This window comes from Hippocampus bargibanti, linkage group LG13 (assembly GCF_051943395.1).
Source record: "Hippocampus bargibanti isolate YZ-2025 linkage group LG13, ASM5194339v1, whole genome shotgun sequence".
Lineage (NCBI taxonomy): Eukaryota > Metazoa > Chordata > Actinopteri > Syngnathiformes > Syngnathidae > Hippocampus > Hippocampus bargibanti.
The window spans coordinates 2,176,519-2,191,081 of record NC_142746.1 but is presented as its reverse complement, the minus strand read 5'-3'; the positions used below and the strand labels follow the sequence as shown (position 1 = coordinate 2,191,081).

At 42.4% G+C, this 14,563-nt stretch overlaps 1 protein-coding gene across 5 annotated transcripts in view; it reads left to right on the top strand.

Moving 5' to 3' along the window:
- The window catches only part of nckap1 (NCK-associated protein 1), a 45,059-nt gene that overhangs the window by 23,994 nt on the left and 6,502 nt on the right, over positions 1 to 14,563 (top strand). For all 5 annotated transcript variants that reach the window (XM_089012701.1, XM_089012699.1, XM_089012698.1 and 2 more), the window contains 15 exons: positions 44 to 125; positions 199 to 257; positions 348 to 493; positions 583 to 715; positions 785 to 904; positions 3,401 to 3,540; positions 3,619 to 3,750; positions 4,751 to 4,969; positions 5,920 to 6,050; positions 6,150 to 6,247; positions 6,340 to 6,433; positions 6,584 to 6,666; positions 9,588 to 9,668; positions 13,201 to 13,294; positions 13,368 to 13,484. In XM_089012701.1, the coding sequence (XP_088868827.1) occupies positions 44 to 125; positions 199 to 257; positions 348 to 493; positions 583 to 715; positions 785 to 904; positions 3,401 to 3,540; positions 3,619 to 3,750; positions 4,751 to 4,969; positions 5,920 to 6,050; positions 6,150 to 6,247; positions 6,340 to 6,433; positions 6,584 to 6,666; positions 9,588 to 9,668; positions 13,201 to 13,294; positions 13,368 to 13,484 (1,729 nt within the window). The remainder of the gene's footprint in view (positions 1 to 43; positions 126 to 198; positions 258 to 347; positions 494 to 582; positions 716 to 784; positions 905 to 3,400; positions 3,541 to 3,618; positions 3,751 to 4,750; positions 4,970 to 5,919; positions 6,051 to 6,149; positions 6,248 to 6,339; positions 6,434 to 6,583; positions 6,667 to 9,587; positions 9,669 to 13,200; positions 13,295 to 13,367; positions 13,485 to 14,563) is intronic.

The window sequence follows — 14,563 nt, the reverse complement described above, 5'->3', positions numbered from 1 at the left end:
TCGCTTTTCTATATTTTAAGCGGAGCTTTTTAATGTGTGGCAGAACCTGTCTGTGTGCCCAGAGGACGAGTCCATCATCATGTCTTCGTTCGTCAACACGATGACCTCGCTAAGCGTCAAACAAGGTCAGCTCAATATGGCCAGAACATGTCTTGGTGGCAAAGTCTCCGGTAAAGATGGCGGAATTGTGTTTTGCAGTTGAAGATGGCGAGGTCTTTGACTTCCGGGGCATGAGGCTGGACTGGTTCCGATTGCAGGTTTTGAACTAGCCACTCTCGCTCTTTCTGTCTTTCAATTTCCGTGCGTCACGAAATGTCCCCCGCACCGTTTTGGTCTCCTTTTTGCAGGCCTACACAAGCGTGTCAAAAGCTAGCCTGGGTATCGCCGACCACAAGGAGCTGGGCAAAATGATGAACACCATCATCTTCCATACCAAGATGGTGGACTCGCTGGTGGAGATGCTGGTGGAGACCTCGGACCTGTCCATCTTCTGGTGAGACAGCGTTGGCCTTCGAGCCCGATCGCCGTTTACCTTCCGCGACTGAACTCCCGCCGCGCTTGCGTTGTGCTGTGCGTCCGCAGCTTCTACAGCCGCGCCTTTGAGAAAATGTTCCAGCAGTGCTTGGAGCTCCCTTCGCAGAGCCGCCACTCCATCTGCTTCCCGCTGCTGTGCACGCACTTCATGTCCTGCACCCACGAGCTCTGCCCCGAGGAGGTAAGGCGCCCGGGCGACCAATCCCCATCTGCCCGTCTTGCCGTGTCCACATTGTTTCCTGGCCTGCAGCGGCACCACATCGGCGACCGCAGCTTGTCCTTGTGTAACATGTTTCTGGACGAGATGGCCAAACAAGCCCGAAACCTCATCACGGATATCTGCACCGAGCAGTGCACCCTCAGCGACCAGGTAGGAAGTGGTGTCGCAGGTGTCGACCGCCTCGGAGCGGTCGCCGTAACATTACAAAATGGGCCATTGACTAAATTAACCCCTCAATTTTATAAATTGCCGATTTTCAATATCTGAACATTTTCTAAAATGGTGATTTTTTTAAATATATATTTTTTTCCAAAATGGCAATTTTCTAAATCTGTCAAAACATTCTTAATTGGCGATTTTAAGCATTCTTTTAAATTTTCCAAAATTGCGATTTTCAAAATGTCTTTTTTTTCTAAAATGCCGATTTTCAAAATAAATAAAAAAAATCGAAAATGGAGATGATAATTTTTTTGTTCTAAAATGGCCATTTTCTAATTAAAAAAAATCAAATTGAGATTTTCTAAATTAATAATAATACATTTTATTTCAAGCGCCTTTCAAAACACCCAAGGACACTTTACAATAAAAACAATAAAACAAAGCACATAACAATAAAACCATAAGTAAAATGATACATAAATTGTTTGCAACATTTCAAAATGGCTCTGTTGTAAATTTTTTACAATGTTCTAAAATTGCGATTTTCATGTTTTTTTAAATGTCAAAAATTCTGATTTTAAAATTTTAAAACAAATTTCTAAAATTATTATTTTTTTTTTACAAATTTTCTAAAATGTCGATTTTCAAATAAAAAAATATAGATAAAACAGAGATTACATAAAATTTCTACAGTTTTAAAATGACTATTTTAACTCTTTTTACAATTTTCTAAAATTGCCATCTTCAATTTTTTTTTATTTTCTAAAATTGCGATTTTCAAATTTTATTTAACTAAAATTGTCATTTTTAAAATTTGTGAAAATGTTCTCATTTGGCGATTTTCAAGAATGTAACAAAATTTCCAAAATCTTAATTATATTTTTTATTGTAAACAAATTCTAAAATGGCGATTTTCAAAATGTTTCTAAATTTCTCAAATGGCAATTTTCTCACATATTTATACATTTTTAAAATGGCTGTTTTCAAAATCTTCAAAACATTTTCGAAAATTGTGATTTTTAAATTGTGTTTAAAATTTGAAAAATTGTGACTTTCAAAATTTTCAAAACATTTTCATCTTTTTAACTAATTAACTTCAATTTTCACATTCTTTTTAATTTTCTATAATCGTGATTTTCTGAATGTTTTCAAATTTGCTAAAATGGCAACAATCGTCAAAAGAACAATTATTTCTGTTCAACTGTCACAAAAAAAAGTTAATTGGATAACTGACACAATTTTTTAGTTTTCTAACTGACATCAGAAAAACGTTTTATAGCATCTAAAATACCCAAAACACGCAGGCTGATATTTTTAGTCAAATGCAAAACACCAATAAAAATGAGTTAAAGTGTCCCAAAATTACTTCAAAATGACCTCAGAGATGGCGAGTTTCAGAAAGTCCCGCCCCCTTGTTCGTGACGTCACGCAAGGACGTCTTGCCTTGCTCTAGAATCAAAACAATGGTTTCAGATTCGGAGAAGATGCTTTCTTGTTACTCATCCAGTTATCAATATGATTCAAATACAGTAAAGTCTCGTTATATCGATGTCGGATATATCGATAGTCCCGGTTATATCGATATTTTTTTGACTCCCTTGAATATCGATATAACGAGACTTTACTGTAGTTCTGAAGAGGAAAGCATACATGTTTGCAATCGATTAAAGAAGTCCTTCCGTATCAATTCGAGCCGTCAGGACTCCAATATAGCGTCCCAGAAAATGCACACGATGGAGCCCAAGCCCTGTTGGAAATGGGCTGATTCGTCTGCTGGAAATTTGTGTCAACTAGTATCAAATAGTAGTCTTGGTTCAATTCATCATTGCGTTATTTATGTGTTTTCCTTCTAATTTCGCCGTCAACATGAAGTTTTCAGACCAAACAAAGTACCCAAAATGCATTGTGTGTCGCTTTCTCAGTCAGGAGCATTCCTAACGTGACGTCACGTCAGGAATCGTCACCAACTCGAAAACAAGACTTCCTGAATATTCAGCGCGAGTCTTAAAACGTAAAAATATAGCTATATGCTGTGGAATCTTTGTAAAATAGGCTCAGTAGAAGTCATTTAAAGTGATTTTACAAAATATGGACCCAGAGGCGTCGGTTGACCTTTAAGTGTTTAGAAAACGTGAGTGAACGTTCAATTTTCAATATCAATTTAATTTCGATATGCATGTGCTTAAAACACATGCTAGCTGAAATTAACATAAAAAAAGCAAATATGAATGGTTCGATTAAATTGATTTCATTTAATTGCTGTGATAAGTAAAAAAACGCCCCCTCCCCTCCCTCCGCAAAATCTTTCCCCCTTTGCAAAACGTTTGGATAACGATGCTCTAAAAGCCCCCCAAAAGCCGTCCATTTTCGTCCTCAAACCTCGCCGTCAATATTCTTTTGCGAGCGCATGACGTTAAAAAAAAGCCTCTTAAGTTGATGTCCGTGTCAAACGTGGTTGACGGCCATCTTTTCCCACGCGTGCGCCAGCTCCTTCCCAAGCACTGCGCCAAGACCATCAGCCAGGCTGTCAACAAGAAGAGCAAGAAGGCCACGGGGAAGAAGGGCGAGCCAGAGAGGGAAAAACCGGGGGTGGAGAGCATGAGGAAGAACCGACTTCTGGTCACCAAGTGAGAGCTTGTTTTGACAAAAACAACAACAACAAAAATGGCAACTAAATGACAACCTTGTGGCCGTTCCTCTTCCAGTCTGGACAAATTGCACACGGCCCTATCGGAACTCTGCTTCTCCATCAACTACGTTCCTAACTTGGCGGTGTGGGAGCACACGTTCACGCCGAGGGAGTACCTTACCTCCCACCTGGAGATCCGTTTTACCAAGTAAGGATACGGCCTGACTTTTTGCTCACTTTTAACTCATTGACTGCCAGACGATGTGGAAAAATGTGTCCACTCCAGGGTTTTTTGTCATTGTCACTCGAATTGCAGGACCCAAAGAATATTGAGTTTTAGGACGACATATACATTAAATTCAGCGTAAGAAACCTTACACTCCCTTCTTTCATCAGAAAAAAATAGTTAATTCCCAAGTTATGTGGGTCTGGAGTTTTGGGGGGCGGCTGTACAAAATACAGTATTGATTGATATAGTGCGTGAAGTTGTAACAAAGCTCTAACATGGACAAATGCTGCCCTCTCGTGGAAGGGAAAAAAACATCACCAAAGGTCTGACCAGTGCTTTATCTGCACCCAAATAAGAAAAATTGAAACCAGAACAAATTTGGGTATGTTGCTCCATCAGAAAAAAGTGTTAATTCCTAAATAATATGGGTCTGGAGTTATATGAGCTTGAAATGGGGGCGGCTGTACAAAATAAAATACATCCATATTGGTTTGTGTAGTGCTTTAACAATAGCTGAAGCTGTAACAAAGCGCTAACATGGACAAAAGGCAAATGCTGTCCCCTTGTCGGGGGGAAAAGTGGCCAGAGGTCTGAGTAGCGCTTTAATAGCACCCCCCGCAAGAAAAATCAAAACCCGAACAAATTCGGGTATGGCGCTCAATCAGAAAAAAAGAGTTAATTCCTAAATGATATGGACCTGGAGTTATATGAGCTTGAAATGGGGGCAGCTGCACAAAATACAATACATCCATATTGGTTTATATAGCTTTAACAACAGCTGAAGCGCTAACAACAAAGAGCTAACATGGACAAAAGGCAAATACTGCCCCCTTGTGGAAAGAAAAGTCTGACCAGCGCTTTATTGGCACCCAAACAAGAAGGAAACAAAACCCGAACAAATTCGAGAATGGCGCTCTACGTGATACTTTGAATTCAATTCAGCAAGTCAGCAAGTCCCGCACCCCCCCTCCCCCTGCAGGTCGATCGTGGGCATGACTATGTACAACCAGACCACCCAGGAGATCGCCAAACCCAGCGAGCTGCTCACTAGCGTGCGAGCTTACATGACGGTGCTGCAGTCCATCGAGAACTACGTGACCATCGACATCACGCGGGTGTTCAACAACGTGCTGCTGCAGCAGACGCAGCACCTGGACAGCCACGGCGAGCCCACCATCACCAGCCTCTACACCAACTGGTGGGTAGTGAAGCGAAGACCACACCGAATCGTCTCAGGAAAAAAAAAAAACAACCGCACCGTTGCGGTCGCCATCTTTGATGTGGCAAAATAAAACCAAGTGTGCCGTTGCAGTCGGCATTTTTGATGTGGCAAAAAAAACAAAAGACACCCAACACCAATTCCGCAGTTGTTGTCGCCATCTTTGATCTGGCAAAAGAAACCCAAAATAAAATGCGCCGTTGCGGTCGGCATCTTTAATGTGGCAAAACCCAAAAGAAAACCGAAAACCAACCGCGCAGTTGCGGTCTTCATCTTTGTTGTGGAAAAAAAACAAAAGTAACCCAAAATCAACTGCGCCATTGCGGTCGCCACCTTTGATGTGGCAAAACCCAAAAGAAAACCGAAAACCAACCGCGCCGTTGCGGTCGCCATCTTTTATGTGGCAAAAAAACAAAAGAACCCAAAAACTGCCGTTGTAGTTGGCATCTTTTATGTGGCAAATAAAACAAATGAAACCCAAAAACAACTGCGCGTTGCGGTTGCCATCTTTGATGTGGCAAAAAAAACAAAAGAAAACCCAAACCAACTGAGGCGTTGCAGTAGCCATCTTTCATGTGGTAAAAAAACAAAAGAAAGCCACATCCAACTGCGCCGTTGCGGTTACCATCTTTAATATGGCAAAAAAACAACAAAAAAAAAACAACTGCACCGTTGCGGTCGCCATCTTAAATGTGACGAAAAAACAAAACCAACTGCACCAATGCGGTCGCCATCTTGCATGTGGCAAAAAACATCCAACTCCGCCGTTGCGGTCGCCATCTTTGCTGTTGCAAAAATCCACAAGCAACCAAAACCAACTACGCTGTTGCGGTCGCCATCTTTGATGTGGCGAAAACCCAAAGAAACCCAAAACCAACTGCGCCATTGTGGTCGCCATCTTTGATGTGACTTCTCAAACGCTGGCGCAGGTACCTGGAGACGTTGCTGCGGCAGGTCAGCAACGGGCACATCGCTTACTTTCCCGCCATGAAGGCCTTTGTCAACCTGCCTACCGAGAACGAGCTGACCTTCAATGCCGAGGAGTACTCTGATATCTCAGGTAACAACCCTGCCGATCGCAACATGTCCGCCAATCGCAAAATGTCCACCGATCGCAAAATGTCCGCCGATCACCAAACGTCCTGATGCTCCTCGGCAGAGATGCGTTCGCTGTCAGAACTTCTGGGACCATATGGGATGAAGTTCCTCAGCGAAAGCCTCATGTGGCACATTTCGTCGCAGGTGGCCGAGCTGAAGGTACGGGCGGCGTGTGACCCAGCCCCTTTTTTTTTAAATCCACCTTCTTCTTTGCCGCAAACGTGATCGATCTCGTGTGTGTGTGTGTGCAGAAATTAGTGGTGGAGAACATGGAAGTGCTGACCCAGATGAGAACCAGCTTTGACAAACCCGACCACATGGCGGCGCTGTTCAAGAAGCTCACTTGTAATAATACAATGCAATATAATAAAATACAATATAATACATAGTGATTTATACAGCGCTGTAACAATAAGGCGTCATTTTGTCTAGCTACCTTTAGCCATCGTTTCGATTTCGGCCGCTTTTTCAATTTTTTTTTTTTTTTTATTGCAGCGGTGGACAGCGTCCTGAAGAGGATGACCATCATTGGGGTCATCTTGTCCTTCCGCTCGTTGGCCCAGGAAGCGCTGAGAGACGTAAGAAACATAAAGACAAACGTTCCTGGAGCTCACTGGAGCTCCCAAAACAGCAACAACAAAAAAAAAACAAATGGGGTCTTTTCTCTTGTTTAGCGTTGGGACGTGGACCAGGAAAAATGCGGGTGTATAACCTAAAAAAACAAAAATGTAACTGCGTTATTATCATTTGCCTTCTATGTCTAAAAACAAAAACCCACCTCACATGTTTCAGTGCACATTTTTTATTAAGGTTTAAAACAACCTTGGATAAAACATTCATGATAACAGTATCGAATGTACAGCATTTCCATGTACTAAAACAACAAATAAACCCCTGAACAGTTCTTTTTTAGTAATTAACACAACATCGTGATAAAGATGTGAAATAAACACAACAAAACAAAACAGAAAAAAACAACAAATTATACTCTGCTGTTCTGTTAAAAAATAAATTCTCTGACAAGCATATACTTGAATAAATACAAGGGAATACATTTCAATGTACTCGTTATAAGGTGAAAATCAAAGTAAAACTTACTAAAAACAAACAGTATTCTTGAAATGAAAAAATACATTTTGGTGGAATCCAAGTTTACACATCAAATTATGAATAGAAAATCAGTCACAAACAGTACATCAATGTTTAGGTATACAAAGCAGAGTAAAACTATGAAATTACTTATCCAGTGTTGTTTTGTTCCGTAATATTGGAGGCACTGGTGCCTTCAATATTGCGGAACAAAGCATTTTTCAAACTTAGCAGGCGTGGTTTGAGTGGTCTGTTATCATCAAGCAGTATTTTCTGAATGAAGGTGAATGTGTGGATTAATTTTTTGGGAGAATCTAAATGCAGTGCATACATTAAACCAAACAAGAGGAGGTGTGTATCAGCCAACCTGGGGAGACATCTCACAATAATGCCATCTTCTATCACAACAGAAATGCTGTTGGGGTTAAACAAGATGGCGCTAGTTGTCAGTTGTCAGTTGTCACGGAGAGAAGTGCGACAGGAATGTTTTCAATGTCTGGATCCTCTTCCCACTGCAAAATACATCAATAGACATTTGTGTCAAGTCAGGCAATACATACATTGCATGTTTTGAAGAACTGTGAGTCATCTTCTCGTAGGTATGCATGGAGAGCACAAAGGGCCAGACTGCGTCTCGTGTATATCATGCTGCTCCTTTATCAAAAGCAAGAGGAGATAAAAGCCAAGTTTTAATTTGGGGAAAGCGACAGGAGTTTAACATTGCAGTACTTGTCTTCAGCATCTCAAACCCAAGACAGTGGCCTATGGAGAATTAAGTTTAGGTAAAATTCTGTTCAATATAAAAAAAATACATGTATTATTTTTAATGTGATTCGGGTAATTAATCATGTAGCAGTAATAAAAATGTAAACATACCTTAGATAATGGTGATGTTACTCAATTTCCACCCTGGGGCTAAAAGGTTTAATAGAAAAAACACAACAAATGTAATCATTTAATTTAATAAAACACCCTGATCCATGTTTACTTTTTTAATTGAATAAATAATCTAATTTACCAGATTAAATGATGCCATCAAGCCAGTCAAGTGTTTGCAGTTTGAAAAATGGTGTTTGCAGGTGTTTGCAGTTTCAAAAATAAATTTCAAAATTTTTATGTTTACACATGAATGACCATTTAAAACTACACCAATTGTACAGAGTGATATTTCATTTGGCTAGCATTATATTTACTTAGTGCCTTCTTAAAACGGCAGCACAACTGTTGCACGTTGAATTAGCATGATTTATTGTGCTGCCGTTTAAAACAAAGTTAACTCAAAGCACCAACCCGGGTGACCCTTATAACTTTTGAAGTTCATATAAAACTTAATCTAACACCCATTTGACGATTATTGTCAGACCTTCGCCGACACAAACATAACTTTTTATCACATCGTGATAGTTGTTACTCCACCACCGCCCAAACAAACCTGCGTACAATTCTCTTAATAACACTGCTGTGTCTTTCTACAAACAAGAGACGTTTAAGAAAAAAACTTCTTACCACAGAAGAGCTCGTAACATTAGGAGAAGTCCGTGGCTCGAGCGGTGGATGACATTGATATTAAATACGATTGTTTGTCTTTCCACCCTAATTTAAAATAAATAATCCGTCGGTCTCTGCCAGATTCAGCCGTTGAGAATTCAAATGGCGTCCAATGAGAGCACGCAGTGACGTCATCACACAGCTTCCTGCCGTGAACTCAAAATGTTTGAGTAAACGATTGCCATGAACTCAAAAGTCTTGATTTACTGCAAATTAAAAACGCAGGACTCATTCAAAAACTCAAAACGTTTGAGTTTTTGAAACAAAAAATCGGCTTTTGAGTTGACTGACCTCAATGACTTTAAGTCAGTAGTACTGTTCGGGTTTACACTGTGGTTGAGATCTCTTGGAACGGATTAAAAGATTTTACATTGATTATAATGGGAAATGTTGTTTTTGATTTTGAACAAACCGTTACCATTGACTTAGCGAGTACAGTCAAATTTTTCAAACGTCCGAGTTCTCGACCAATTTGGTTTTCAACCACAAATGTGTTTTTTTAATGTCGTTTTACAACCAAAAATGGGGTTTCGAACAAACTGAGCGCGCCTGAATGTACCACTATACTCCCCTCTGCTTCCTTATATGTCACTTCCTGGTGTCACATCTCATTGTGGCTGACGTATTATCCGTGTGTAGCGTTTCACTGTGAGCCAGTGTGTTTTTATTGCTCAATCACGGTTAAAAAAAACCCAACATAAAACAGACGTGTCTGGTTGAGATCTCTCGGAACGGATTAAAATAGTTTACATTGATTATAATGGGAAATGTTTTGGTTTTCAAAGAAACCGTTACCATCGACGCGTTGCGTCATTGTTTCTCGGGATGTCGAGACAAACTACGTTCCTGTTCTCCCACGCAGGTGTTATCGTGCCACATTCCGTTCCTGGTCAGCTCGGTGGAGGATTTCAAGGACCACATTCCCAGGGAGACGGACATGAAGGTAGAATTGCGTCAAATCCTGCCTAGAATAATGTTCCAACATGGCCGAGCCAAGAACATAGGAGGCAGACCAAACAAAATAATAATATAATAATCAATTTCGTTTCTCAGTGCCTTTCAAAACTCTGAAGGTCACTTCACAGTCATAGGATCAGTTTTTCTGTGGGTGAGCAGCGGCAGCCTCATGCGCCAGCGTTCACTCAACCCTGAAGAAGGCTCGCTAACTCTTCTTTTCCTTTCGGCTTTTCCAGTTTTGTGCATCCTCTCACACCCGCTACCTTCATGTCCTCTTTGACCACATCCATAAACCTCCTCTTCGGTCTTCCTCTCGGTCTCCTGCCTGGCAGTTAAAGGCTCAACATCCTTCTTCCGATATAGTCACTCTCTTTCCTATGGACATGTCCAAACCATCTCAGTCTGACTTTCTCTCCAAAGCCTCTAATATGAGTTGTCCCTCTAATGTACTCATTCCTGATCCCATCCAACCTGGTCACTCCCAAAAAAAAACTCAACATCTTCAGCTCTCCTACCTCCAGCTCTGCGTCCTGTCTTTTCTTCAGTGGCACTGTCTCCAGTCCAAACATCATGGCTGGTCTCACCACTGTTTTATACACTTTTCCTTTCATCCTAGCTGAAACCCTCCTATCGCACATCATACCTGACATTTTTCTCCAGCCGATCTGGACACGCTTCTTCACCTCTTTTCCACACTCTCCATTACTCTGGACAGTTGACCCCAAGTACTTAAAATCCACCAACTTCTTTATCTCTTCTCCCTGTAGCATTACTCTTGCACTTGAATCCCTCAAATTCACACACATATATTCCGTCTTGCTGCGACTGACCTTCATTCCTCTTCTTTCCAGGGCATCTCTAGTTTCTCCGCCACCTGTTCCCCGTTCTCGCTACAGATCACAATGTCATCTGCAAACATCATGGTCCAAGGAGATTCTTGTCTCACATCGTCGGTCAGCCTGTCCATCACCATAGCAAATAAGAAGGGGCTCAGAGCTGACCCCTGGCGGAGTCCCACCTCCACCTTGAATTCCTCAGTCACACCGACAGCACACCTAACAACTGTCTTACAGTCATGATACATGTCTTGCACCGCTCTGACATACTTTTCTGTCACTCCAGACTTCCTCATGCAATACCACAGCTCTTCTCTGGGCACCCTGTCGTACGCTTTCTCCAGAACTACAAAGACACAATGCAATTCCTTCTGCCCTTCTCTGTACTTCTCTATCAGCATTATTAAAGCAAACACTGCATCTGTCGTACTCTTTTTTTTTGGCATGAAGCCATACTGCTGCTCACAAATGTTCACTTCTGCTCTTAGTCTTGCTTCAACTACTCTTTCCCAGAGTTTCATTGTATGGCTCATCAACTTTATTCCTCTGTAGTTAGTACAACTCTGCACATCTCCTTTGTTCTTAAAAATGGGCACGGGTACACCCAGTCAGGAACACCACCGCCACCTCTCCAAGACACTTCCATACCTCGATTGGTAAATCATCAGGCCCGACTGCCTTTCCCTCCTTCTTCCTCTTCAGCGCCCTCCTCACTTCATCTTTGCTAATGTTTGCTACGTCTTGGTCCACAACAGTCATGTCTTCTACTCTTTGTTCCTTCTCATTTTCCTCATTCATCCATTCTTCAAAGTACTCTTTCCATCTTGCCACCACACAATTGGCACCTGTTAATACATGGCCATCTCTATCCTTAATCACCCGAACCTGCTGCAGGTCCTTACCATGTTTGTCTCTCTGTCTCGCCAGCCTGTAAAGATCAGTCTCGCCTTCCGTGCTGTCCAGCCAAGCATACAAGTCATCATAGGCCTCTTGTTTGGCCTTAGACACCTTTACTTTAACCGTGCGCTGCATCTCCTTGTACTGCTGTCTACTCTCGTCCATCCTCCCAGTGTCCCACTTCTTCCCTACTTCTTCTTTGCTAACCTCTTTCTCTGTATACACTCCTGCACCTTCCAATTCCACCACCAAGTTTCCTTATCTACCTTTCTTCCACTCGATATACCAATTACTTTCCGGCCTGTGTCTCATTATGTTTGCTGTAGTTTGCCAGTCATCTGGAAGGACCTCTTGCCCACCCAGTGCTTGTCTTACCTCCTTCCTAAATGTCATGCAACACTCTTCCTTTTTCAACGTCCACCATTTTGTCCTCACTTCAGCCTTTGGTTTCTTCATCTTCCTCACTGCCAGCGTCATCCTACACACCACCAACCTATTCTGTCTGGCTACACTCACCAACCACTACTTTGCAGTCACTGATTTCCTTCAGATGGCGCCGTTGACACAAAATGTAGTCTACTCCACTCGTATAGGTCACCCTATGATCCTGTCTCTTCTCAAAGAAAGTATTCACAAAGGGCATTTCCATACTCTTAGCAAAGTCAACCACCATTTGTCCTTCAGCGTTCCTCATCTGGAGTCCAAATCTGCCCATCACCTCCTCATCATCTTTGTTTCCTGCGCCAACATGTACATTGAAGTCTCCACCAATTACAACCCTCTCACTTCATCAAAGTCCAACCAAAATTCTCCTTCTCCGCCACATCCTACTTGTCAAATTTTTCAAACATCACGCCTTCAATTTCTAGCTTCAGACTCATCATTCTATCTGATACTCTTTTTACTTCTAAGACATTCCTAACAAGCTCCTCTTTTAAGAAAACCCCAACTCCATTTCTCTTTCTTTCCACCTGGTCTCCTGGACACACAGTATGTCTCCCTTCCTTCTCTGCATAGTGTCAACCAGCTCTCGACCTTTACCTGTTATTGTTCCTACATTCAAAGTTCCTACTCTTAGTTCTATACTCTTGGCGTTCCATTTCTGTCTTTTCCTCCGGGCACACCTCCCTCCTCTCCTTCTTCGACCAACAGTAGTCAATTTCCACTGGCGGCCGTTGTTAATCCGGGCCTCGACCGATCCGGTATGGGATTCAGAGGTTTGATTCGAATATTTGTTTTGGCAAAATTTTTTACATCGGATGCACTTCCTGACACAACTCTCTATTTATCCGGGCTTGGGACCGGCACAATAAGACACTGGCTCGTGCCCCCTTGTGGCTACATTGAAGAAGGCTAGCTAACTAGCTAATAGATAACTTGTAGATAGTTAGCTAGCCTATATATAGCTTATAGATAGCGAATATATAGCTAGCTAGATAGCCAGCTAGATTGCTAGCTAGATAGCCAGATTTTGTGTAATACAGTAAAGTCTCGTTATATCGATATCGGATATATCGATAGTCCCGGTTATATCGATACTATTTCTATGCACGCACGGAGAAAATTACATGCAAACAGGGTCGGATATATCGATAGTCCCGGTTATATCGATATTTTTTCGGACTCCCTTGAATATCGATATAACGAGACTTTACTGTATGTGAAAGTTATGTACAGGAACATGAATTAACTTAACTCCCTTCACCCCACATCACTGCCCTCTAGAGGAGGGAGAACCACATAACATATTTGTTTTGTTTTTTCATGTGATGTGTGTCCATCTAGGTGGCCATGAACGTCTACGAGCTCTCTTCCGCCGCCGGTTTGCCGTGCGAGATCGACCCGGCCCTCGTAGTGGCGCTGTCCTCGCAAAAGACGGGTAATGCGCACACACATGCACGCACGCCCCTCCCATCCACCGTCAGTTGACCCCTGGTTTGATATTTGCGTAGAAAACATCAGCCCGGAAGAGGAGTACAAGATCGCGTGTCTCCTGATGGTCTTTGTGGCCGTTTCCTTGCCGACGCTGGCCAGCAACGTCATGTCTCAGTACAGCCCCGCCATCGAAGGTACACGCACACCGGACATCCGCACCAAAGGCTAACCCTTGACTGGTCGCCAGCCAATCCCCCGCCCAGTCAGTGTGCTTATACTCATGTAGTACTTCTGGGAGTATCTGACACGACTATCGGCGCACGCTTCCAGAACAGTAACACCAAAATGCTCGGTTACACTAAAAAGAGCGAAATTAATTTCAAAGAATATATTTGGATTTAAAAATGAAAGAAAAATTGTCACGTTTGTTGAAATCGCCGGAAAAAAGTGCGTAATTGCTAATTTGACTAGCATCCGGCTACTCGTGTCAAATCTTAAATGGCGAGTGCTGTCAAATTTTTCAAATGTCCGAGTTCCTGATCAATTTGGTTTTCGACCAGAGATTTGTTTTTCATGCCTCGTTTTACAACCGAAAATGGGTTATTGACCAAACTGAGTGCACCTGAATGCTCCACTCGACTCCCCCTCCACTTCCTTATACGTCACTTCCTGGTGTCGCGTCTCATTGTGATCGACCCATTATCCTTGTGTAGCGTTCCATTGTGAGCAGGTGCGTTTTTATTGCTCAATCACGATTAAAAAAAAGCAGACGTGTCAGGTTTTGATCTCTTGGAACGGATTAAAATATGTTACATTGATTATAATGGGAAATGTTGTTTTGGTTTTTGACAAACTGTTTTCGAACAGGTTTCTGGAACGGATTATGGTTGAAAACCCAGCTATGACTGTATATCCGTCGCTCGATTTTCCGATTTGATCCCAAAGTCGTCTTCCAAAGCAATGCCAACATTCAAGGACGTCCCGTCCCACCCGTGTTGTCGTTGTTGAAAAGGAAGAGCGACACGCCAGCCATGTCGCGTCTGCGGGAACCGTCATTTACTGCTCCAGTGGCACGAGGCGGCGGCATGCAAACGGGCCGCGATTGATTCATTACTCCGCGGCTTCTTCCGTTTACCTCCACGTTAAGGTCACTCCACGCAGCAGCGCTAATTGAAGGTGATTATTGCCCCCCCCCCCCCCCAAAAAAAAAAAAAAAAACGGCGCACCGAATAAAGTGGATTGCGTAGCGTGGCGGATGGAGAGCCTCTCTCGA